Consider the following 27,732-nt stretch of genomic DNA (forward strand, 5'->3'; position numbering starts at 1 on the left):
ATAATTTAGTGGAGTTTTGGCTGTGTCCGTGATATTTTTTGTTGGTAACATATGCCATATACCTTTCTATTTTTGAAACATAAATATAATAATTTTTACAACTTTAAGTGTTGCTGAATTATAATAATAATAATATACGGAAATATACCTATCTCAGAGAACTGGAAGGGACCCTAAAAGGTAATTGAGTCCAGCCCCCTGCCTTCACTAGCAGGACCAAGTACTGATTTTGCCCCAGATCCCTAAGTGGCCCCCTCAAGGACTGAACTCACAACCCTGAGTTTAGTAGACCAATACTCAAACCACTGAGCTAAGAATGCAAATACTTTTTGGAGACTGCAGGGACTGTGGGATAGCTGGAGTCCTCAGTCCCCCCTCCCTTCCTCCATGAGCGTCCATTTGAGTCTTTGGCTTTCTGTTACACTTGTCACACAGCACTGTGCTGTGGACTCTGTATCATAGCCTGGAGATTTTTTTCAAATGCTTTGGCATTTCATCTTCTGGGGCGGAGCTCTGATAGAAAAGATTTGTCTCCCCATACAGTGATCAAATCCAGTATCTCCCATACGGTCCATGCGGGAGCTCTTTTTGGATTTGGAACTGCACCGCCACCCGTGCTGATCAGAGCTCCACACTGGACAAAAAGGAAATGCAATTCAAAAGTTCGTGGGGCTTTTCCTGTCCACCTGGCCAGTGCATCCGAGTTCAGATTGCTTTCCAGAGTGGTCACAGTGGTGCACTGTGGGATACCACCCGGAGGCCAATACCGTCAATTTGCGGCCACACTAACCCTAATTCGACATGGCAATACCGATTTCAGCGCTACTCCTCTCGTCGGGGAGGAGTACAGAAACCAGTTTTAAGAGCCCTTTATATCGATATAAAGGGCCTCGTTGTGTGGACGGGTGCAGGGTTAAATCAGACCATACCGCTATATTAATTATGCAGTTTGCTATGTTACATAGATTATGAATAAGGTTAAGATTTTGTCAGTTATTTTTAGTAAGTCACAGACAGGTCACGGGCAATAAACAAAAATTGACGGAAGCCTGCGACCTGCCCCTGACTTTTACTAAAAATGACTGACAAAAAGCAGGGGGTCAGGTCTAGCACCCACCACTGCTGTGGCTCTGGGGTCCCCCTGTCACCCGCAGTAGCTGAGAGTACTGGAGAACCACACAACCTTTAATAATTTGGTTATAATTACCATAGAATTCTTAATGCTTCTTTTGTTCAATTGCTTTGATTATGTAAATTCTCATTAAATTCTTGTCAGTGTGCTCATTCACTGCGGAGTAGTGGGTCCAGTTCTGGGTGCTACACTTTAAGAAAGGTGTGGACAAATTGGAGAGAGCACAGAGGAGAGCAACAAAAATGGTAAAAGGCTTAGAAAACCCAACTTATGAGGAAAGGTTAAAAAAACTGGGAAAAGACGAGTGGGGAGGACCCAATGACAAGTCTTCAAATATGTTAAGGGCTGTTATAAAATGAATGGTGATCAAGTGTTCTTCATATTCACCAAGGATAGGATAAGAAGCAATTGGTTTAGTTTGTAGCAAGGGAGATTCAAGTTAGATATTAGGAAAAACTTTCTAACTATAAAGGATAGTTAAGCAATGGAACAAGTTACCTAAGGAGATTGTAGAACCCCTGTCACTGGGTTTTTTTAAGAACAGGTTAGACCGGGGGTCGGCAACCTGCGGCTCCAGAACCACGTGCAGCTCTTTGGCTGAACTGGGTCTGTGGGAACCAGCCAATGGGAGCTGTGAGATGCTGGGGGCAGGCACAGCGCATGGAGCTGCCTTCCAGCCCCTGCCAGAGGCGCACAGAGACATACCAGAAGCCAGCTGCTTCCGGGAGTGGCGTGGGGCCTGGGCTTGGCCTGCCTGTTGAGCCCTGCTGTGCCACTGGTCGGGAGCCAAGTGTGGTAAGTGCCTCCTGGTCACAGCCTGCACCTTGTACCCCCTCCCGCACCCCAACCTTCTGCCCCAGATCAGAACCTCCTCCTGCACCCAAACTAAGACCCCAAGCCCCCTCCTGCACCCAATCCCCTGCTTTGTAATCAAGGAAGACTGGCACCCAGCAGAAGAGGTGAGAGGTTTGCATGCAGGGGATTCGAAGTCTGATACAAAGCCAGGATGAGGTTCTCATAAGAACATTATCCACCACAGCACGGGTGTAGTTATTGTGTCATCTCGGGTACATAGTGCTCCTGGCACCCCGTGATTCAGAAGGGCAGAGACCACTCAGGCCCCAGGGAGCACACACATTGTACAGTGACATCACATTACTGTGACCTCCTGCCAGGATATTGGCCTTATTCAGAGACTCACTTGAGGGACTGTCACATCACTGCAGGCCCTGTAGCAAAGGCATTTTAACATACCCAAATGTGAACACAAGTATTTGCAGGAGAGATGGGTCCAAAAACTTATTTGTATGTCAGTAACATCAATAGAGCCAACTGAGATCAGGTCTCCATTGTGCTAGGTGCTGTACAAACACAGGGGGTGTGCCTATATTGCAATCAGAAGCATGATTGCAGCTCTGCTAGCTTTAATCTAGCTACCCTGGCTAAAGATATCAGTGCAGATGCAGTGGCATGGACCCACCACGGTTTAACACCGTGGCTACATACTCAGGCTGTGAGCAGTCTGGTAAGTCCTTGCTGAAGCACCTAGATTCTAGTCACATTAAAAATACTGGAGAGTAGTAATACCTTTAATATGTTCAATTATTATTAGTTGATAAATTCTAACTCTACAAGTAGTTTTATATGTGATGCGGTTCTCGAAATATTTTGGTCAAAGACAAAAACAAAACAATGGCTCCTCTTTGAAAGGTTGCTGACCCCCTTGGGCTAGACTAACACCTGTCAGGGATGGTCAAGGTTTACCTGGTCCTGCCTCAGCACATGGGGGCTGGACTAGATGACCTCTTGAGGTCCCTGCCAGCCCTAAATTACTATGATTCTATGATTCACTTTAAAACAAAAACCAACAACAATAAGAGGTGGATAGAGCATTTTGGTCTCCAAGGATGTAAATCCAGCCCCTTTCACAAGTACTAAAACCTTCATTAAAATACATTTAAAGTTTAAAACAGCAAAAAGAACCGTAAACACATTAGAACTTGACAACATGTACTTAAAAATTCTAAGACCCTTTTGGCAGTACTAATGCAGTCATAGTCATCTTGTGACTGCATAGTATTGGGACAAATAAATAAAAGGAAATGTGATCCAACATTAAAATACACTTTGAATGCAACAGATACAGAAAGAACAGAGTTCTACTATAATAAATGGCATGTGTGTCCTGACTTTTTCTATCAACATGTCAGCACATCTGAGTGATGCATTGCTTTGTATCAGCTAAAAAATATGACACTGAATTGCTTTGATCCAAAGGTCTAAGAATATGCCTAGACAAAGTCAGTCCAATTTCTCATCCCTGTTAAGACAATCTATCATTATTTTAGTGAAGCTGATGTCACAGCATACTTATCTGAAAAATGTTTTTTGCTAACTCTAGATAATGTTAAAAGAAGCCTTCCAACTGGACGCCTCAAATGAACATGGCAGAAGTATCACTTATGTGCCACTTTCCAGGGTGCTTTCCAATAAAGATCCCATTTTTTTCACAATTAATCAAGACATACTAAAGCAGGTACAGCACAAAGTTTAATGGCTATACTGTAAAATTACCTGCCCATTTCACAATACTAATGTTAGATAAGCAACGTGTGTGTCTAATTTACATGAAGGCTGTGCATAACAGCACTCTTATCTTCATAAAAAGTGTATTCTTTCTTTCAGATAATCGTGCAAATGTACACTGTATCTTTGTACTTTTAGAATTTAAAAGAAGAGAGAGTCATAGCCTACTGGTTTCTGCAGCTGCAACAACAGAAAGATTTTATACCTTTAGATCAAGGATTAATCATTGTTTGACGAATTTCTATGCCTCATTTTAAGTAAATACTAACTGGGGAGCTTGAGTATTCTAGAATTCTTTCCAATAGTGCACAGAAATTCTGTGTTTCTGTTTCTAATTAAAACTGTTATATGAGGACTTTCTAAAATGTGCTACTGTCTTTTAACTGCATAACTCTTGTGATGCTGTGGATGTGTATTTCTATCTCTCTCTTTTCTGCTCCAAAAGGAGCAATATTAAAAAGGATATGTCTCCTTTCTTGGCAAGATATTTTAAATATATGGATTATTGTTTTTCCTAAAGGCAAGAAAAAGTACTTACCAATATGTTAGTTGTTATATAGTACTTCTTCAGAGTCACATTGTAGGAGTTGTACACCATGCTCATAAGCTATAGAATCATTGATAACAATGAAGCCAGTAGGGGGCACTTCTGCACATGCAAGTATCTAGATAATTTATGGCCCGAGGCTATAAAACGCTCCCCCATGATCCCTATGCAGTTCCTTTCTGGCTCAAGGTGTCCCAAAAAAGTCTCAACAGAAGAGGGAATGAAGAGTCATATGGTTCTGCAGAGTGAGTAACCTTCTTTCCTCCTTTTTGAACTGCCTCTTTAGAGCAATACTGAATTATACTGTCAACAGTATCATGATTCAGCAGGACTGCTCAGAAGAACTCAAACAAGGATAGAGCCACTGCCCTCCCAAATGAAGACTATGATTCAGTTCTAAAATGAAAAAATGTCTAGGTGCCCACTTGATAAAATTTTAAGAATAGAAATATTACGCAGACAAGCAGCTATGTAGGCATTTCTCTCAGAATTATTTCTTAATCCTGCTGTTTCACCCTGCTCATAACAGACTTAAAGACACTGAACTAAGAGGGCTTTGGCCTTCTCTCCATAAACAACAGTTAAACAACAAAGTTACAACGTGGCTTAGTTCTCTCCAAATACTAATTATGTCCTTTTAATATCTAGTCTGTGCAATCTTATTTTCCCTAGAAGACTGTGAGGCCTAGGAAAAAAATATAGGAAGAGTTGTACTGTTTTATTATCATTAAAAAAAAATCTGTTACCATCCTTAGCAAAATTTTCAGGTAAGATTTAAAAACACATTTCATCCTTATGAAAGGTACTATAGCTGAGTCAGCCATAAGAACCTGCAATCACTTTTCCAAATCTCCAACTTTTCTGTCCACATACATTCTTAGCATAGACTTAAGAATTCCATTGAACCTGTTTGTCTCTGGGTGGTAAGGAGCAGATTTAACTGTTTTATCCCACAGTTCTTCGACAATTCACTCAATATTCAGGGACATAAAATTTGACCCTCCGTCTGATACGATTTCCTTTGGAAAGCCCACCCTGCTGAATATAGAGAACAGTCCATCTGCAACAGCCACAACTTCCACATTTGCCAGATGACTGCCTCTGGATATTGTCCCTGCCTGCAGGTATATGGGATCTTGGGGAGCAATTACCACACAGCTGGGGTTCCAATTAATTTCTTTATTAAAGGGAAAAAAAAGGAAGTGGTGGGAATTTAATAATGAAATACGATGGGATGAGGTGTATAGGGTGTTTACAATAGACAACAATGGGGGGCGGGTTCTTATTGAACAGTATAGGGAGTTCTAATAGTGGGCTACAGCAAGTGGGGTTCAGCACAATGGGATACAGTACAGTCAATAAGCAACTCTAAATACAGTGTGGAAATGCAAAGCGTACCCAAAAGAAATGCAAAATAAAATGGTAGCTTCTATATGAGTTAATAGCTAGATACACAATGTAACACAGTGGCATCAATGTAAATACAAAGTATATCAGAAAAGTGGAGGCAACCAATGGGGTGTTATAATTACAAGTAAAATGTGAGTTACAGTACAACAATACAATATCAATATAAAGGCTGGGTCAAGAAACAGGAGGAGGGGGGAGTGAGTGATTAGTGGTATGCAGATGAGCGGCTGGAAGCACCGAGAGACTCTGAAGCCCTGCAGGGCAAGGACAAGGTAGCAGTGTGATGGTGATCTTCGGTAGGGGAGGGGCAGCGGAGAAGTGTAAAGAAGGGCTAGAGAGAGGCTTAAGCAACAAGCGGACATCAAAAACAAAGGTAAAAAAACAGCAAAGGGTTTGGGAAGTTTCACAGGGGGAGAAGCAGCAAGGGGTTTGGGAAGTTCGGAGGATGATGCAGATGCAGGGGGGGAAGCAGCAAGGAGTTGGGAAGTTCGGAGAGAGTGAGAAGCAGCAAAGGGGTTTGGGAAGTTCGGAGGGTGATGCAGACGCAGGGGGGAAGCAGCAAGGAGTTGGGAAGTTTGGAGAGAGTGAGAAGCAGCAAAGGGGTTTGGGAAGTTCGGAGGGTGATGCAGACGCAGGGGGGAAGCAGCAAGGAGTTGGGAAGTTCGGAGGGTGATGCAGATGCGGGGGAAAGCAGCAAAGGGTTGTAACAGGGAGACACGGAGGAGCACACAGAGGGGGAGATTGGAGCGGGGGAAAAACAGACACGGGAAAGTTCAGGGAGAAATCGGGACAGCAGGAAGGCGAATTTAAGCAGCAAAAAACCTTATCTCTCTTAACCAACGACTAGGCAAAACAACAAATATCACAATTCTAAGCAAAGCTATAACAAGCAACTATACGGAGCAGCAAAACAGTAAACTATAACAAGGCAGTTGAAACTTACAAGCTCTACAATCTTAACAAACTGTGACTTATTAAACTAAAAAAAATAAGACCTATGGTGCACCTTATGCTATGGGGAAGTTACAGAGGGCAGAGTGGTATGTGTCCAGGACCCAGCTCCCAAGGAAGCCAAGGGATGGTGCCTACAGCTGTGGATACAGCTGAAAGCAGAGAGCCCCAAGGCAAAGCCCACAGGAGCAGAGCTTAGCAGCGGCACAAACTTATTTTTAGCGGCAAAGAGCCCTGGAGTTTAAGAGAGGTTTTAAGACACAGACCAAGGTTTAGCTTGAGTCTGAGTGCTGGGGAAACAGAGCCAGCAGCTACAATAATAAAATAAAAGTATAGAAAGTTTTAGAGAGGGATTCTTACCAGTCCCCAAGGCAGCAGCAAAGGCAGAAGCAGCAGCAACATCAGAAGAGGCAAGGAGGGCTTGGTACAGTCTCAATAATCAGGAGATCTCTCAGGTAGCAATTCGTTCTTCGTGGGGGGGGTTCAAAAATAAAACAAAAGCGGAGACAGGACCCCCCAGAACCCCTGGCTGATCAGACCAGGCAGCAATGCAGGAACCTTTCTGAGGTGTGTTTCAAAAATGTCTGGTTTTAAAGGCAAACTTGGGCAGTTTCCCGCTAGTAATCCTGATAGGCTCCCTCTGTCACAGGGGAGGGGGCACAGGGAAAAAAATGAAGGTAAGCCAAGAGACATGCTTGGACATAGTCCTGTGCAATAGGTGACTCAAGAGCACATGAGGCCTATGACTAATGCCCAGGATCTTAAAAACACAATAGGTCTTGCAGCTCTGGACATTGCCTACCCTACACCAAGCCCAGGCTCAAGGAGGTGATAACAGGACTAACCCTTTGAACAGGGCAGTGGTCCCACTTAGCACACATCACAAGTGGCCATCCCTTTGAGAAGGACAATGGCTCTTGTTAAACAACTTAAGGGGCCCTCCGTTTGAGAAGGGCAGTGGCCCTGGTAAACAACTTAACAGCCAGGGAAGGGCGGCCACAGGAGAACAGAAAACAAAATGGAGTCTGGGGACAGCTGTAAGAAACAAAATGGAATAGGGGATAGCTGTAACAGACAGATATCTGGCAGCAAAATTGACAAATAATATATATCTTTTCTCAGTTTTGGATAGCCTAGGAAATTATATCTTTGGTGACCCTGTAAATGCTTCTTTAATCACAGGCAAAGGCTGCAACAGAGCCTTGTGGTAACTGTTGGTTTCTTCCACTTCTGACATAAGTCACAAGTTTTACAATACTTCTTAACTCTTGAATATGGGGCCAACAGAAATTTTTCTTAAGCCTCATAAGTTCTCTCTATTCCCAAGTGACCTGCAAGTGGGCAATTGTGTATTAATTGTAGCAGCTCTGCATGATCCTTTTTGGGCACTATGAATTGGCTCAAATTGGCCCCAGGGCATCTATTCTTCCCGACTGTGGCTTCTGTGTACACTCTGCCCTCCTACATAAAGAACCTACCCCTGTTTTCTCTGTTGGGGCATTAGTGCAGATAGCCTCCCTTATGCTTTCTACAGAAGGTCAGCATCTTGCTCTGTGCCATTTACATTGGAATCTTTAATAAACTCTTTATCAAATTCCAATAAATCAGACCTTGCAAAATTCACTAGGCAAAATTCACCCTGTAGCGGAGTGGTCACTCACTCCTGGCCTGAAAGGGGTTAAAAGCCAGCCCTTGGAGAGGGATGGGGCTGGGAGCCATAGGCTGGGCTGACTGGGCGGCCGCAGGGGAAGGACCTGCCTGGGAAGCTCCTGCAGAAAGCCAGCCACAACCTCTCACTGCACCGGTAATCAAAGCCGTCCATGGCCCACCTGCTCCCCGGTGACTGGAGGAAACCTTGGAGATGACTGATCCTGCCGAACACAAAGGACCCGACATTTCATGGGAAATCCCAAAACAGACTCTGGTAGGAAGTGACCCAGGGAGCATGACGGAGTGGTACCTCCCACTCAGGGAAACTCAGCGTGTTTTGTTAGGACCTCCCCCTGCCCCCTCCTCCCCGCCACCCGCTGAGTCAGTGGCAAGCCGCTACACCATTAGGGCTCTGGGCTGGGGCCCAGTGGAGTCATTTGGGTCCAGGCCCCCCTACCAGGGTTGCCACACCCCATAAGGGGAGCCCCAACACTATAGACTCTGGCCGCTAGGCCATGCTACCCTGCACCAAAGGGCTGCTTTATAGACTTTGGCCGCTAGGCCACACTCCCCCTGCACCGATTTCTCTTCTGCCATCCATTGCCACTCTCTTACCCATTCCTTACTCATCCTGGCTAATAGCCATTAATGGACTTAGCCTCCATGAATTTATCCAGTTCTCTTTTAAACGCTGTTATAGTCCTAGCCTTCACAACCTCCTCAGGCAAGGAGTTCCACAAGTTGACTGTGCACTGTGCGAAGAACTTCCTTTTATTTGTTTTAAGCCTGCTGCCCATTAATTTCATTTGGTGGCACCTCGTTCTTATATTATGGGAACAAGTAAATAACTTTTCCTTATTCACTTTCTCCACATCACTCATGATTTTATATACATCTATCATATCCCTCCCTTAGTCTCCTCTTTTCCAAGCTGAAAAGTCCTAGCCTCTTTAATCTCTCCTCATATGAGACCTGTTCCAAACCCCTAATCATTTTAGTTGCCCTTCTCTGAACCTTTTCTAATGCCAGTATATTTTTTTTGAGATGAGGAGACCATATCTGTACGCAGTATTCAAGATGTGGGCGTACCATGGATTTATATAAAGGCAGTAAGATATTCTGCATCTTATTCTCTATCTCCTTTTTAATGATTCCTAACATCCTGTTTGCTTTTTTGACTGCCACTGCACACTGTGTGGACATCTTCAGAGAACTATCCATGATGACTCCAAGATCTTTTTCCTGATTAGTTGCAGCTAAATTAGCCCCCATCATATTGTATGTATAGTTGGGGTTACTTTTTCCAATGTTCATTACTTTACATTTATCCACATCCAATTTCATTTGCCATTTTGTTGCCCAATCACTTAGTTTTGTGAGATCTTTTTGAAATTCTTCACAGTCTGCTTTGGTCTTCACTATCTTGAGCAGTTTAGTATCATCTGCAAACTTTGCCACCTCACTTCTTACCCCTTTCTCCAGATCATTTATGAATAAGTTGAATAGGATTGGTCCTAGGACTGACACTTGGGGAATACCACTAGTTACCCCTCTCCATTCTGAGAATTTACCATTTATTCCTACCCTTTGTACCCTGTCTTTTAACCAGTTCTCAATCCATGAAAGGACCTTCCCTTTTATCCCATGGCAGCTTAATTTATGTAAGAGCCTTTGGTGAGGGACCTTGTCAAAGGCTTTCTGGAAATCTAAGTACACTATGTCCACTGGATCCCCCTTGTTCAAAACAGTAAATAATTTGAAATATATTTGTAGATTTTCAGAACACTGCCATGTTCTCCATTCTGAACATGAGAAGACACAAGAAAAAGAAAAAAACAAGGGAACATGGAAAAACTAATCATACAACCTTTCACAAGTAGTTATCAAAGCTGCATCTGTTTTACAGAATCATTGCAATAGTGATACATGATAGTTGCTATCCTATCGCTTTAATAAAAAGCAAGGTACTTGTATATCCCTATTGCAATTAATATGCCATTCCATACTGAAATCTTCCTAACATCTGTTATGACTTTCTTTTGCTATAAATGTTATTAGGCTGAAAGTCATATCTTATGACAGATTGAGATAATAGCAAGTGAATTTTTATTTCACTGTTAATTTAGGAATGTAGTCAGCACATTTAATAAGAAGATTGGCAGCAAAAGAACTAAAAACAGCAGCATGAAGAAATGGAAGGTAAGATTCTAACATATGTATTCATTCAAGAAAAGAATTTATTTAGCTATAAAAATATACTCAGAAAAGGGACCCTCATTAGCTCTATTTATAATAAACACAGATTATCTGCATCAGAATGAAAAGAGGATAACTAGAAAAGGTATGGTACTAAAATAAAGCTATTTAACTGAAGAGTTAAAGTGTTTATTTTTAGCTTTTCACACATACAAAATGTATTCAGTCATCCAGGTGTAATTAAACATTTATAATGCCTAGAGAAAGAAATCACAGTTCCAAAATGCACTCTTGTTTAAAGATGTGCTATATTACTATACATCGGTTTCTGTTGCTAGTGAGAAATGAATCAGCTATGTACTGCATATTTATAGTACAGGTGAAGAAATCAAACTCCAGAAACACCAGCACTGAGGAAAAATAGAAGAAACAAAGTTTAACTAAACTGGGACATGGGGGGGAATAATGTGAGCACTACTGCATAAAACAAAAAAAAAAATGTCACATGCACTGACCGTCGAGCATGCTGATCTATTCAGTTTAAAGTCTAGTTCATTCAAGGCCAAAAAGAAATAATTTGTGGGTTGTGGAGCTGCTGGGGAGAGGGCTAGTAGAAAGTTAGAAAATCACAGAAATGTAGAGCTTGAAAAGGGACCTTGAGAGGTCATCTAGTCCATCTCCCGCCCCACACTGAAACAGGGCCAAGTCTACCTAGCTTATCCCTGACAAGTGTTTGCCCTTTGTAACCTATTCCTTATAGACAGACAGTTTTTCCTAATATCTAACCTAAATCTCTCGATGAAGATTAAGCTGATTACTTCTTGTCCCATCTTCAATGGACATAAAGAACAGCTAATCACTGTTCTCTTTATAATGGTCCTAAACACATTTGAAGACTGTTATCAGGTCTCCCCTTCACTCTTTTCCAAGACTAAACATGCCCAGGTTTTAACCTGTCCTCATGGGTCATGTTTTCTAAACCTTTTAACATCTTTCTTTTGCTCAGGGGGGGAGGGGTTACTTCACTATGAAACTCTACAGACAACTATATACAAGAAACCCACGGATCACCACTCCTACCTTCATAGATCTAGTACCCACCCCAAAACAAACCAAGAAACCTGTTATCTACAGCCAGGCACTCAAATACCACAGAATATGCCCTGAGGAGAAAGTCTGGGATATACACCTTAAACACACTCAAAACCACCATCACCAAACAAGGACACTCCACCAGAGAAGTAGATTGTAACATAGAATGGACCACCAAAAACTACCCAAGAGAACCTGCTTCAATATAGAAATAAAACCCACACACTTCTAATTGTCACCTACCACCCCACCCTTGAACCCATACAGAGGATCATCAAACCCATACTCAATTGGGACCCCATCTTAAAAAAAAAATCTTTCCTGAACCCCTTCTTCTGGCCTTCAAACAGCTATCCAATCACTCCTACCTCATCATCAGAAGCAAGTTCCCCACAGACCAGGACACACCAACTCAAAGTGGCACCAGATGCTGCCAGAAACAACAGATGCAAAACGTCTACAACCAGGGCCAGATTTCCAGTAGGCACGTGGGTAGGGGCGCCGGCGTTCTAGGGGTGCCTTACCTCTCTAAAACTGTGTGCAACACGAAGGTCAGCTGTAGGTGGGGAGAGGGGTGCTGAAGATGCTGTGCCTAGGGGTTCATAAGGTGTAACTCTGGCCCTTGCTACAATGATCAACACCCCCCACAACAAACCTTTTAAGATTCATGGGTCCTACACTTACCTATCACAATATGTGGTGTACCTCCATCCAATGCATTAAATGCCCCAACATATAACTATGAGGGTGAAACTAGACAACCACTATGCTCTCAAACGAATTCACACTGGAAAATGATAAAAGACAAAAACACCCTGTGTGGGTGAACACTTTTCACAAAGCAATCACTCTATAGTTGACCTATCAGTCCTCATCCTCAAAGGAAAACTGCACAACACTTTCAAAAGATGAGCCTGGGAGCTTGAATTAATAACCTTGCTAGACACTAAAAATTATGGTCTTAATAAACACACTGGATTTATGGCTTATTACAACAATCTGTAACCCCTAGCCCCCGTTTTTGTCCTATAACTACAGGAATGTTAATTGGCCACTTCACCTTGAATGGTCCCTCAGAATATGTATTAACTACTTAAACTAAACTATCTGCTCTATCTTGTATTTAGCTTTGATACTCTGAGTACCTTTCCCAAACCTAAGGAAGAGCTCTGTTTAGCTCCAAAGCGTGTCTCTCTCACCAACAGAAGTTGGCCCAATAAAAGATGTTACCTCACCCACCTTGTCTCTCTAATACCCTGGGACTCACATGGCTACAACAACACTGTATTCAGCAACTCTTGTAAATTCTGATATACTCACTACACCTCACATGCTGGTGTCATAATATTTATTTAAAAGATGACATGTAATATATAGTTTGGTCATTGATATCACTGTGAAATGTTTGTAACAGTGTAGGTGAAATTCTGGGGATCTGCGGAAAAGCTTAGTACGCACAAGGTTGAAAGCCAGGGCATGCCAGATGTCTAGGGTGTGTAGATGCCTTTCCTCATTGGATGTGTGTGGGGCTTTGGACATAAAATTGGGAGGAAGATGTCCTGGTTGACATGGAATTGCAATACCAATTTTGGCAGGAAGGCAAGACAGGGACACCATTTGACTTTATCCTTGTAGAACACTGTGTCCAGGGGCTCTGACATAAGAGCCTTAATCTCAGAGTCTTGCCTTGCCGAGGTAATAGCTACAAGGAATATGACAGGTGCGAGAGAGAGCAAGAGGCCAGAGGCTTGAAAGGAGGACCAGTGAGCACGGAAAGGACCAGGTTGAGATCCTACTGGGGAACTGGATTCCAGACTGGAGGAAACAGTCTCTCGAGGCCCTTCAGGAGCCTGATTGTCATCTCATATGAAAATACCGATCTACCATGGATGTGAGGGTGGAAGGCCAATATGGTCATCGAGTGCACCTTGACCAATGAAAAGGCAAGCCCTTGGTGCTTTAAATGCAGGAGGTAATCCAGGATGGATTGCAGAGACACGCTGACCAGAAAGATATTCCGCTCTGAGGCCCAGCAGGAGAAGCGCTTCCACTTTGTGAGGTAAGTAGCCCTAGTGGAGGGCTTTCTGCTTTCCAGAAGAACCTGCTGGACCTGACTAGAGCATGCCTGCTCCTCTGAGTTCAGCCACCCAGCATCCACACTGTGAGGTGGAGAGAGGTGAGATTTGAGTGCAGCAACCACCCGTGATCCTGAGAGAGCAGGTCCGGATGGTCGGTAAGAAGCCATGTTGTTGCTGTGGCCAAGTCCATGAGTGTCACGAACCAATGCTGATGAGGTTGGGCCGGGGAGATCCTAATGACCCACGCCTTGTCCTTCTTAATCTTGGAAAGGACCCTGCTGATCAGAGGGATTGGCAGGAAGGCATACATCAGAGTGCCCAAGGCATTGGATAGTGGGCCGCTGTCAAGGCCTTGCAGAGAGCATAACTAGTGGCATTTTCTGTTATGCCTGGTGATGAACAGGTCCACCTGGGGAGCGCCCCACCTCTGGAAGAACATCCTGATGACCTCCAAGTGGAGGGACCACTTGTGGTCAGAGAAGGACCTGCTGAGGTAATCCGCTGGTGTGTTCCGAACACTGGGGAGGTGGGATGCTTCCAGGTAGATCGCATGCTGGATGCAGAAGTCCCACAGGCAAAGGGCTTCCTGACAAAGGGCTGATGGGCGGGCTCCCCCATGTCTGTTGACACAGAACATGGAGGCCGTGTTGTCTGTCAGCACCTGCATCACGCGACCAGACAGATGGGGAAGGAATATCTTGCAAGCCATGCGGCTGGCCTTAAGCTGTCTCACATTTATGTGAAGCGACAACTCTCACAATCATAGCCTGAGTTTTGGGAGCACCGAGGTGCATACCCCAACTGAGGTTGTACTCATCTAACATCAGAGATACTGTGAGCTGTGGAATTGCAAACGGAACACCTTCTGACACCGGATCAGGGTTGGACCACCATTGGAGGGAGGTGAGTACCTGGGGCAGGATTGTGAAGAGCCTGTCCAAAGGGTGTCTGGCTGGGGAATAGACTGACGACAGACACATTTGAAGGGGCCTTAGCCACAGCCCTGCGTGCCAGATGACACAGGTGCACGCAGCCATGTGTTCTAGGAGTCTGAGGCAGACCCGAGCTGTGATAAGCAGGTGCATGGTGACTTGGGAGATCAGATCTGACATTGCCCTGAACCTAGCCTGTGATAAAAATGCTCTGGCTTGCATGGAGCTGAGGACAGCTCCTATGCACTCTATCCTCTGAAGAGGGACCAATGTTGATTTTTGCTCGTTTATCAACAGGTCCAGAGCTTGACAAGTGACTCACAACATCACGACACTGAACTGCACCTGCTCTTTGGAGCAGCCCTTGATGAGCCAGTCACCGAGATAGGGATAGATCTGGATACCTTGATATCTGAGGTAGGCTGCGACTACTGCCATAAACTTTGTAAATACTTTTGGTGCTGTCACTAGGCTGAATGGGAGCACCGTGAACTGGTAGTGTGTCTGACAAACCACAAACCATAGGAAGAGACGATGCAGGCAAGTAAATTCTTCATTATGTGGTTACTCTATACTTTTTTAGTGGGGTGTTGGAGTTTTCTGGGGAGAGGGAGGGCTTGGAATCCTAGACTTGACCTGAAAAACAAAGGAGTGTATCCTTGTTCCTTGTTGAAGTATTAAAGATGCCGTGCAGTCCTGACTAATGTCTTGTGATAATCTCAAGAATGCACACGATGGGAGATGCGAACATGAGAGACAAAATGCCCATCAGTTTCTTTTATGCCTTATACTCTTAACACAGAAAACACAAATGGATCAGATTTTTAAAACTCAGCCTTCTTTAAACCCATAGTTTGCAGGCATAAGTAATGGTGCAATTTGCACAGTTGATAAGAACATGGTGGTAATGCAGTAAGACTAACCTCACATAAGGGAACACATTGTGAGATCCTGGTCAAAATTAGACTCTGTATGGTCATCCCTTCAATATTTTTGTATAACAGTGAAAACAGAAGCTGAGGATCATTGCAAATATATTTAGTTGTATATTTATGGAAATTATAGGAAATTTTTTTCTTGTTTATTAGAATCAGGAGAGAAGATATTGGCTAAATTTTCAAAAGTGCTCATCACCACCAAATGGGACCATCATTTCAATATTTTCAATAAGAGTTGCAGGGTACTGGCTTTTATTTAGGTGCCTAAAGAGCAGCGGAGTGTTTTTTGAAATTCTGGCTCCATTTCTGGGTGCTCAGTCCTTCTGGAAATTCTGGTCACAGTGTTAATATATACTACGATGCAAGTATCAGTTTACTGTGAAATACAAAAGAAAAATGTTATGTTTAGTTGAACTATACTGCGTTACAAACAGAATAACCAAGAACCTTTTAAGATTCTGCTAGTTCATTTGTCTGACTTCAGTATGTCAGACATACGTGCTTTTCACAAACATTTATAAATCAAAATCATGAAAATTAAAATGCAAATAACAAAAATGAAGATAATTTTGAATGCTGTAGTGTAAAAACACTATTTTCTCCTACCGTCCCTCCATTTATATACTTTGAAGAACTCAGGTTAAAAATGCATAACCTTCTATTGTTTGCCACATACCCACAGCCAATTTATATGGTATGTTATCTAATGCTGACAATGAAAATGTCTAAAAATACAATGCCGTGCAAGAAACATGCACAAGAGACTTTGTAATGTTAGAGAAGTCATACTGAAAACATTTTAAAAACTTCATATATACAGTGCACTTTATAAGCAAACATGTTCCCCTGCATGAAAATAGACATGAACAGAAATCAAATTAGTTTTATTTATTAAAAGACATCTAGGTAGTTATGTGGTCCCATCAATATAATAAGAAATAATCACATTTAATATGATTTAGTAATTCAAGATATCCATAATTAGGTTAGAAAACCAGTTAGGTTTCAATTTAAAATGAAATACAGACCCACTTGCATTAGCAGAAGAAAAGTAAGAACAATTAGCACATCTGAAATATATGTGCTAAGTGCTGATCTCTCTTTAGGTTTCTGCCTTAGTTCCCTCATTCTATAATCTTTACATTCCCCAAAGCTATTAGCAATAATTGTGGCACATTATTTTAAATACATTTAACCAGGTTCAACCTTTTCTCCTTTTTGCTGTACATGTACACTACAATGTCAGAAACAGACAGCAAAATTTAATTAATTTTAAACATTCATACTGATAAGATCTGATACATATTTATTTTTGGCATATCATTTATTGAGCTAGTGAAGTTGACATGATCTAAGACATGTAAGCCCCAGAAGGATGCAGATACTGCCCTCAGTGGCAGGCTGACCTATTCAGTAGAAAGATCCCAACTCCCCTTAATACTGTCATTTCACAAATGGGAAAGGGAGATTATGTAACTTGACCAATGTCACAAACCAAATACATGTAAGACTCAAAAGTCAAATCCAGTCACTCTTTGCAATCTAAACAAATGGCAGATTAATTTTACTTAAGCTTTTTAAATAAAAAAGCCACTCTGAAGCAGAGACCAGGCCTCAGAATTTCAAGCCAAAAAGATGAAAGTTTTGGAAAATTAGGAGCAACCGAAAACAGGAGTTTATAAAGTGGACGTGATCAGGCAATCTATGGCTCTAGCTACAAGGAGTAAAGAATTACGGTATAAAATTAAAAAGAAAAGAAAAAATAAATAGAATAAATATAAAGATACTGAAATGAAACAAAATTAATGAGAGAAATTCAAAGAAAAAGTAATGCCTTATGCATTGGGTTTAAAGGCATGGAGGGTTATGTTACAAGGTGTGGATGTGATTTGCTGTCCTTGCAGAGCACAATGATTGTACCTCAGGTCAAAAGTCTTCACTAATTGCTCTAACAATATCAGGAACCAGAGGCTACATGGCTCGGAACTGAGGATTTGTAATATCTCTGTCTCTTTTAGGTAACCTAAAAGCTAAGCAATGAATATTATACTCTGTTCTAAAAGTAGTTGTCAATATTATTTAATGTAATCTCTGTCTAAAGTGCAATACCCATTTAACAAAATATTTTGTTCCTATCTCCCATCTACATACAATATTGCATCTACATTGTATCTACATTGTATTGTAACTACATACAATTAAACAGCATGGAGCGAAATTATGTAAACAGAGTTTATATTTCTATTTAGCTGATGTGGAGCCCTCTATTGGACATGGCTTACAATGAAATGCATTTTCACCACACTTTCTTTGAATGAAAAAGACTTCTAAAAGACTCACTTACAGGATGCTTGGCTGAAAGTCTGCCAGTCACAGTTCCTGTCTGATTCCATGTAGATGAAATAAATCCCTTTAGTCAAGTAAAAAAAAAAAATCCAAATATAAAAGCATGTGATATGTTGTTGCAGAAGTCAATATGTGAAAATGAAATTTTACTCTAAAGCTTATATATATATATACACACACACACACACACACACATTATCAATATTTCCATATAAGTTGAAACAAGGGTTATATTTTTAATAACAATGTTATAATTTTAAAAAACTTCAGAATTATTTCAAACTATCTTATATAGAAATACACAAATTTACAGGAGGAGCTTTTTTACATTCTTACCTTTTTCATACATGTAAGTAGTCCATCCACATAGGTTGATTTTATCTTGTGAACCTAAATTAGAAAAAGAGTTTAGTATATAGAATATATATATATTCTAAGAGCTTTTCAAGTGGAAATTCAACCCATTTACAACTATAGAAAATGTGTAGATACTGCAAAACATTTTTAATAGAGAAGATGACAGACATTCAATAGTGGCTCAATACACTGACTTTAATGGTGTTGAATATTTGGCTCTATTTGGCTATGCAGGTGCTGCAGTGTGAAAGTTTCAGAGTTTGACACTGAGAGATGCAGAAACAAAGGATGACACAAGGAAGCCAAAGACTGATTTTTTAGTTTTACTCTGAAAACACATCCATTGAAAACCCAACTGTTAACCAAAATGGGCAGACTAAACTAATGCTGTGATGGATTGTCAGCACACTATTGTAAAAATAAGAAATAGCAAGATATCAAAAAGTCCACTGATGTAGCCCCTTACAATCTCAAGCTCTTTTCTTGGTCCAGATTTTCTCATTGGCAGTGCACTGTATCACCAAACCAATTTTGTTAGTGAAGTTTTCTAAAAGTGTGCAACAAACATTTAACAAAAAATATGTGGCTTCAGTTGTTAACTGCAAAAAATCTAGTGCAAACCAAACTTATTTTTGAACTCATACTAAGAATTTACCTACTGCTGCAGAAACATGAAGACTAATTAAAGAAATAAGTGAAATCATATGTTAGCCAAAAGATTCTCAGACAAGTGGCATAAAAAGCTATATTTTTGTTCAGTTAATTCTTGCTTTCAATGCAAATATGTTCTTTATGAAAAATGAACTCACCTGTCGGTATTCTAAAATTATCTTAGGCAATGGATGAAGATCTTGCAGCTTGTTTAACTGGAGAATAAATAAAGAATTTGACTTAGTAGTGTGCTAGTTATTCAATTCAATTTTGTTATGTTAACAAGCTTAATTTAGCATTTAGAACTGATTTCTAGATGGCTGAAACCTGAATACTACCTCTTTTAGTAGTTAGTAGTTAGGAGCAGCATCAGAAGTGTTAAAAGTCAAGCAGAATTTCTAGAAGTTGAGAAGTGGGACAGGAGGGGACTTTTATGAAGATATAAACCCCAGCTTGTCCCAATATGCAGAAAACTCCTGAACCTGGGCATGTATTCCCAACCAGGTGCTGAGATACCATGGTGAACAGCATGGTGTAACAACATATGAACAGAAAGACACTCATGAGTGCTAGTTTATAATTTAATTGTCAGGAATTAGATTGGGACCAGAGCATGTGCAGGAGACTGGACTAGATGACCTTTCAAGGTCCCTTCCAGTCCTATGATTCTATGTCCAGGGAAGTCAGGGAGGGTTTTTAGTTGCTGTAAAATGGACTTCAGAGTTCAGTTTGAGACAGGAAGATTTAAACTAGCTGACGGGAAATTTCTTTTCAGAGGAAGAGACAGACAGCAAACTCATCAGTGAGTAAAGAATTACTTCAAGATTCCAGTCAAAAAGGGAGAGAGAGGCAACCACCTAGTGTCCATACTAGATTTCTATCTCACTGTAGGAAGGGAGTCCATATAGATGAAAACTTTGCATTTCCACCATGGTTGAAGGAAATACAGAATCTAGTCTAGAGGGCTGCTTTTCTAGGCTCTGTAGCATGACTTTTCAAGGACTCAAAAAGGCAATTTGTTAAAATTAATTTTAAGTTAAGTTAATTTATCTTTACCTGCACATTTGCCTTTTCATAACAGGAAAGACACTGTTCTGGAACTGCCTTTTGAGTAGCCATGCTCACAGGTAACAGCAAAGGCAATGCCTAGAAATTAGGGTGACCATATTTTCCAAAGAGAACATGGGACCTCCAAGCCACTTGCCTAAAGGCTCACCCCACATTGCTGTTGCCAAGTTGCTGGAACTCTGTGGGCCCTCCCACCCCACACAAGGCTGTTGCCCCGGTGGCTAGAACCCTGCATGGGCCCTGCACGCTGGAACCCCCTCCAGCTACCCCACCTCCAGCACTACCTTCCCCCTAGCGGGGGCTGGCATCTCTGTTTGCTCCCTCCACACTGCACCCCACTTTCTTTGCCATAAGTGGGCATTTCTCCTGTTTGCTCTTGCCAACTGTTCAAGTCAGCAACAGCAAACGGGATTGTCATGCTTCCTTCCCCACTCTGAACTCTGGGGTACAGATGTGGGGACCCGCATGCAAGAACACCCTAAGCTTATTTTTATCAGCTTAGGTTAAAACTTCCCCAAGGCACAAATTCCTTCCTTGCCTTAGTATCACTGCTGCCACCAAGTGATTTAACCAAACATTCAGGGAGGGCCACCTGGAGCCCTACCTTCCCCAAATATCTCCCCAAACCCCTACACTCCCTTTCCTGGGGAGGCTTGAGAATAATATCCTCACCAACTAGTACAGGTGAACACAGACCCAAACTCTTGGATCTTAAGAACAATGAAAAATCAATCGGGTTTTTAAAAGAAGAATTTTAATTAAAGAAAAGGTAAAAGAATCACCTCTGTAAAATCAGGATGGTAAGTACTTTGCAGAATAACAAAAGACTCAAAAACACAGAGGATTTCCCCTCTAGACAAAACTTTAAAGTTACAAAAACAGGGATAAACCTCTCTCTTAGCACAGGGAAAATTCACAAGCTAAAACAAAAGGTAATCTAATGCATTTCTTTTCTGCTATTACTTATTATTTCTGCAAGGCTAGATACTTAGTTCAGATATAGCTAGGGAAATGTATTTTCTCCTGCCCTGTTTCCTGGCTGGCTCCAAGAGACACAGATGAAAAACTTTCCCCCACAGATTTGAAAGTATCTTCTCCCCTTATTGATCCTTTTGGTCAGGTGCTCCCAGGTTATCTGAGCTTCTTAACCCCTTACAGGTAAAAGAAGAATTAACCCTTTACAGGGTAAAGAGGGATTTTATGCTACCCTTAACTGTATGTTTATGACACGCCCCCCAAATCATAGACAGTGCTGGACAGCCTGCTCCACACTGGCTGTGATTTCTTCCTGGAGCTCTAGGAGAAAACAGAATTAATAAGACACATGCACCTTTAGATATACTACTGATTATGTAAAAACTAACAATATTTCCCACATTTCAAAGACGATTGTAACCAGTTGATTCTGGGAAACTTTCACAGGAGAGTGCATCAGCCACTTTGTTAGAAGCTCCTGAAATGTGTTGTATTTCAAATCAAAATCTTGGAGAGCTAAACTCCACCGAAGAAGTTTTTTTTATTATTGTCCCTGATGGTATGAGGCCACTTCAGCACAGCATGGTTGGTTTGCAGGTGGAAACGCCATCCCCAAACATATGGGCGTAGCTTCTCCAGTGCACATACCATGGCATAACATTCCTTTTCACTGATTGACCAGTGGCTTTCCCTCTCAGATAGTTTTTTGCTGAGAAACACGACAGGATGGAATTATTGATCCAGTCCTTCCTGCACTAAAACTGCTCCCACACCACGCTCGGTTGCATCTGTGGTTACTAGGAAAGGTTTGTCAAAGTCCAGGGCCCTTAGCACAGGGTCAGACATGAGTGTTGCTTTAAGCTAGTTAAAGGCCTTCTGACATTCTTCAGTCCACTGAACTGCATTTGGTTGTTTCTTTTTGGTTAGGTCTGTCAGTAGGGCAACAATTTGGCTGTAGTGCTGTTATAACCTTATTCCCAGATTCTGGACCTTAGCGTCCAAAATTTGGGGGTTAGCATGAAAACCTCCAAGCTTAGTTACCAGCTTGGACCTGGTACTGCTGCCACCACCCAAAAAATTAGAGTGTTTTGGGGCACTCTGGTCCCCCTGAAAAACCTTCCCTGGGGACCACAAGACCCAAATCCCTTGAGTCTCACAACAAAGGGAAATAATCCGGATTCCCTTCCCCCCTCCAGGTGCTCCTGGAGAGATACACAGACACAAGCTCTGTGAAACTACGCAGAGTGAGTCCCCCTCTCCGTTCCCAATCCTGGAACAAAAGCACTTTCCTCTTCACCCAGAGGAAATGCAAAATCAGGCTAGCAATCCAACACACAGCTCTCCCCTTGATTTCTTCCTCCCACCAATTCCCTGGTGAGTACAGACTTAATTTCCCTGAAGTAAAGAAAAACTCCAACAGGTCTTAAAAGAAAACTTTATATAAAAAAGAAAGAAAAAATACAAATGTTCTCTCTGTATTAAGATGATACAACACAGGGTCAATTGCTTAAAAGAATATTGAATAAACAGCCTTATTCAAAAAGAATACAAATCAAAGCACTCCAGCACTGATATTCATGCAAATACCAAAGAAAAGAAACCATAGAACTTACTATCTGATCTCTTTGTCCTTACACTTAGAAACAGAAGACTAGAAAATAGAACTACTTCTCCAAAGCTCAGAGGAAACAGGCAGACAGACAAAAGACTCAGAGACACACTTCCCTCCACCCAAGGTTGAAAAAATCCGGTTTCCTGATTGGTTCTCTGGTCAGGTGTTTCAGGTGAAAGAGACATTAACCCTTAGCTATCTGTTTATGACACGCCCCCCAAATTGCAGACAGTGGGGAAGCTCACTGGCGGCAATTTCCTTCTAGAACTTGAAAATAAACAGATTAATACAACACATGCACCTTTACATATACTACTAAGTATATAACTAACAGACTTTTACATTTTAAGAACACTTTTTAACTACTGGATTCTGGGAAACTCTCACGGGAGAGTGCATCAGCAACTTTGTTAGAAGCTCCTGTGATGTGTTGAATTTCAAAATCAAAATCTTGGAGAGCTAAACTCCAACGAAGAAGTTTCTTGTTGTTCCCCTTGGCAGTATGAAGCCACTTTAGTGCAGCATGGTCAGTTTGTAGTTGGAACCGCCGTCCCCAAACATATGGGCGTAGCTTTTCCAGGGCGTACACAATGGCATAGCATTCCTTTTCACTGACTGACCAGTGACTTTCCCTCTCAGACAGTTTCTTGCTGAGAAACACGACAGGATGGAAGTTGTGATCTGTTGCTTCCTGCATGAGCACTGCTCCTATACCACGCTCAGATGCATCTGTGGTTACTAGGAATGGCTTGTTAAAGTCCGGGGCCCTGAGCACAGGGTCAGACATGAGCATCGCCTTAAGCTGGGTAAAGGCCTCTTGACACTCATTAGTCCACTTAACGGCAGTTGGCTGGGTTTTTTTGGTTAGGTCGGTTAATGGGGCAGCGATTTGGCTGTAGTGTGGTACAAATCGCCTGTAGTATCCGGCCAAGCCTAAGAAGGATTGGACCTGTTTCTTTGACCTTGGGACAGGCCACTTTTGGATAGCATCCACCTTGGCCTGTAGGGGGTTTATGGTTCCTCGACCCACCTGGTGCCCCAGGTAAGTTACTCTGTTTTGGCCTATTTGACACTTTTTGGCCTTAACAGTTAGTCCTGCCTGCCTGATGCGCTCAAAGACCTTTTCCAGGTGGAGTAGGTGTTCGGGCCAGGAGTCTGAAAAAATGGCCACATCATCGAGGTAGGCAACTGCGAATTCTCCCAGTCCAGCTAGTAGACCATCTACCAGCCTCTGGAAGGTGGCGGGTGCATTTCGAAGGCCGAAAGGAAGGACATTGAATTCATACACCCCCGCATGGGTGACGAATGCTGACCTCTCCTTGGCAGGTTCATCTAGCGGTACTTGCCAGTACCCCTTGGTTAAGTCTATTGTAGAGATGAACTGGGCACGTCCCAACTTTTCCAATAGCTCATCGGTACGTGGCATTGGATAGTTGTCCGGACGAGTTACAGCATTTAGCTTACGGTAGTCCACGCAAAAGCGTATTTCCCCATCTGGTTTGGGTACCAGAACCACTGGAGATGCCCATGCACTGGTAGATGGGCGGATTATACCCATCTGTAGCATGTTTTGGATCTCCCGTTCTATAGCAGCTTGGGCATGAGGAGACACCCGGTAGGGTGGGGTTCTGATTGGGTGAGCATTACCTGTATCAATGGAGTGGTATGCCCGTTCAGTCCGTCCTGGGGTGGCTGAGAACAATGGGGCGAAGCTAGTGCACAGCTCCTTGATTTGTTGCCGCTGCAGACGTTCCAGGGTGGTTGAGAGGTTTACCTCTTCCACGCCACCGTCTTTTTTTCCGTCGTAGTAGACACCGTCAGGCCACTCAGCATCATCTCCCTGGACTGTAAACTGACAAACCTGTAAGTCTCTGGAATAGAAAGGCTTGAGAGAATTAACATGGTACACTTTAGGCTTTAGTGAGGAACTGGGAAATGCTATGAGGTAGTTTACAGCTCCCAGGCGCTCTTGGACCGTGAATGGCCCTTCCCATGATGCTTCCATCTTATGGGCCTGTTGCGCCTTCAAGACCATAACCTGGTCTCCTACCTTGAAGGAACGTTCTCTGGCATGTCTGTCATACCAGGCCTTTTGCTCTTCTTGAGCATCCTTTAGGTTCTCTCTAGCAAGGGCTAAAGAGTGTCGGAGGGTGCTTTGTAGGTTGCTTACAAAGTCCAGAATGTTAGTTCCTGGAGAAGGCGTAAACCCCTCCCATTGCTGCTTCACCAACTGTAATGGCCCCTTAACCTCGTGACCATACACCAGTTCAAATGGTGAAAACCCTAAACTGGGATGTGGTACAGCCCTGTAGGCAAACAGCAACTGCTGCAACACTAGGTCCCAATTATTGGAGAATTCGTTGATGAATTTTCTTATCATGGCCCCCAAAGTTCCATTGAACCTTTCCACCAGGCCATTGGTTTGATGGTGGTACGGGGTGGCAACCAAGTGATTCACCCCATGAGTTTCCCACAGTTTTTCCATGGTCCCTGCCAGGAAATTAGACCCTGAATCTGTAAGGATGTCAGAGGGCCAACCTACCCTGGCAAAGATGTCTGTTAGGGCCAGGCACACAGTGTTAGCCCTGGTGTTGCCTAGAGCTACTGCTTCTGGCCATCGGGTAGCAAAGTCCACTAAAGTCAGTACGTACTGCTTTCCTCTGGGCGTCTTTTTTGGGAAAGGGCCCAGAATATCCACAGCTACTCGCTGAAATGGGACCTCAATTATGGGGAGTGGCTGGAGAGGGGCCTTGACCTGGTCTTGAGGCTTACCTACTCTTTGGCATACCTCACAAGACCGGACATACTTGGCAACATCCTTGCCCATCCCCTCCCAGTGGAAGGACTTCCCCAACCGGTCCTTGGTTCTGTTCACCCCAGCATGGCCACTGGGATGATCATGGGCTAAGCTTAAGAGCTTCTCCCGGTACTTAGTTGGAACCACCAACTGTTTTTGCGGCTGCCATTCTTCCCGGTGTCCACCAGAAAGAATTTCCTTGTATAAAAGTCCTTGGTCTATAACAAACCGGGATCGATTAGAAGAGCTGAGAGGCGGTGGGGTGCTCCGTGCCGCCGCCCACGCTTTCTGAAGGCTGTCATCTGCTTCCTGCTCAGCCTGGAACTGTTCCCTTGAGGCTGGGGTCACCAGTTCTTCCTCAGACTGTGGACTTGGGCTTGGTCCCTCTGGAAGCGATGTAGGTGATGGGGTTGTTTCCGTTGCTGGTGAACCGCTCTCCGCTGGTGCACCTGAGGGTATTTCAGGCTCTGGCTGAGCCTTTTGGGTATGGCTGTCGTGTGCTTCTGCCAGTTCTGGCTCGCTGGCGCCCTCTGGCGTTGAGTTTGAAGATGTGGTTGCACTTGCTGGTACTGGTTGCTGTTCCAGTTCCGGGCCTGGGACTGGAGATGCTGTGGCTGTTTCAGTGGTAGGCATGGAATCCGGGTCCACTACCTCTGTCTGGGTCTCTGGTAACACAGACGGGGCCTCTGTGGACGGCTCAGGAACAGGAATGGGTCTGGAAGCTTGCCTGGTTTGGCTACGGGTAACCATTCCCACTCTCTTGGCCCGCTTCACTTGGTTGGCCAAGTCTTCCCCCAGTAGCATGGGGATAGGATAATTGTCATAGACTGCAAAAGTCCACATTCCTGACCAGCCTTTGTACTGGACAGGCAGTTCAGCTGTAGGCAAGTCTACAGCTTGTGACATGAAGGGGTAAATGGTAACTTTGGCCTTTGGGTTGATGAATTTGGGGTCAACGAAGGATTGGTGGATAGCTGACACTTGTGCCCCCGTGTCTCTCCACGCAGTAACCTTCTTTCCGCCCACTCTCAAATTTTCCCTTCGCTCCAAGGGTATTTGAGAGGCATCTGGGCCTGGGGATCTTTGGGGTGATGGTGGTGTAATGAATTGCACTCGCATGGTGTTCTTGGGACAGTTGGCCTTGATATGTCCCAGTTCATTACACTTAAAGCATCTTCCATCTGATGGGTCACTGGGCCGAGGTGAGTTACTGGAGACTGGTGAGGTTGAAGAGTAGGGTATCTGTGGCTTTACTTGGGTGGTATGGAGGGTCTTTGGCTGTCCTCGGTTGTAGGGTTTATGGTCTGTGTGCCCCCTGGGGTAATCGTTCCCCTTGACAGTAGCTTTTTTGCTTTCTGCCAGTTCCATCCATTTGGCTCCAATCTCCCCCGCCTCAGCGATAGTTTTGGGATTTCTATCTTGTATGTACCGTGTGATGTCTTCAGGAACACCATCCAAGAACTGCTCCATTTGTATGAGGAGGTTCACTTCTTCCAAGGTTTGAATGTTGTTTCCTGTTAACCAGGCCTCATAGTTTTTTGCAATGTAGTAGGCGTGTTTGGGAAATGACACCTCTGGTTTCCATTTTTGGGTTCTGAAGCGCCGACGGGCATGATCTGGGGTTATCCCCATCCTGTATCTGGCCTTGGTTTGAAAAAGTTTATAGTCATTCATTTGCGGCTTGGGCATTTCAGCTGCCACCTCTGCTAAAGGTCCACTGAGGTGTGGCCTTAATTCTACCATGTACTGGTCTTCGGGGATGCTGTACCCAAGACAGGCTCTTTCAAAATTTTCCAAGAAGGCCTCGGTGTCATCACCTGCCTTGTAGGTGGGAAATTTCCTGTGCTGGGGAGCAATAATTGGCGCCGGGTTGTTAGGGTTGGCTGGCACATGCAGCCCAGCTTTTGCCATCTCCAGTTCATGTTTTCTCTGTTTTTCCTTCTCTTCATTCTCTTTTTGTTGTTTTTCCATTTCTTTTTGGTGCTTTTCCATTTCTTTTTGGTGCTTTTCCATTTCTCGGCGGTGGGCCACCTCTTCTTCTTCTTGCTTCCTTCTGTGGGCCAACTCTTCTTCTGCTTGCTTCCTTCGGTGGGCCACCTCTTCTTCTTCTAGTTTTCTTTTGTGTGCTGCCTCTTGGGCTGCCTGTTCTCTTTGGAAGGCTGCCAGTTTGAGGCTTTCTTCCTTTTCTTTCATCTCCATCTGTCGCCTGTGTTCAGCGTCTTTGATTTGTTCTTCGGCGCCAATCTTTGCCTTAGAAGTCATGGTTCCTGTTTTCTTGTGTTGGGGTGCCCTCCGGTGTTTATTTTCTGAACTGCAGGCTCTCTGTTGCCTCCTGAAGTCTGCCTAGCAACAGTGCTTTTTTCCTTTTCTCTCTCTAGCTAATGTTCAATGAAGGGAAACCAGAAAAACCACTT

General features: G+C 43.2%; 1 protein-coding gene across 1 annotated transcript in view; it reads right to left on the reverse strand.

Moving 5' to 3' along the window:
- The window catches only part of POLN (DNA polymerase nu), a 197,903-nt gene that overhangs the window by 100,928 nt on the left and 69,243 nt on the right, over positions 1-27,732 (reverse strand). The window contains exons 10-12 of the mRNA XM_030563754.1: positions 19,025-19,081; positions 18,195-18,248; positions 17,857-17,922 (exon numbers count right to left, since the gene is read on the reverse strand). Of these exons, the coding sequence (XP_030419614.1) occupies positions 17,857-17,922; positions 18,195-18,248; positions 19,025-19,081 (177 nt within the window). The remainder of the gene's footprint in view (positions 1-17,856; positions 17,923-18,194; positions 18,249-19,024; positions 19,082-27,732) is intronic.

The sequence above is a fragment of the Gopherus evgoodei genome, chromosome 5, assembly GCF_007399415.2.
Source record: "Gopherus evgoodei ecotype Sinaloan lineage chromosome 5, rGopEvg1_v1.p, whole genome shotgun sequence".
Taxonomy (NCBI): domain Eukaryota; kingdom Metazoa; phylum Chordata; order Testudines; family Testudinidae; genus Gopherus; species Gopherus evgoodei.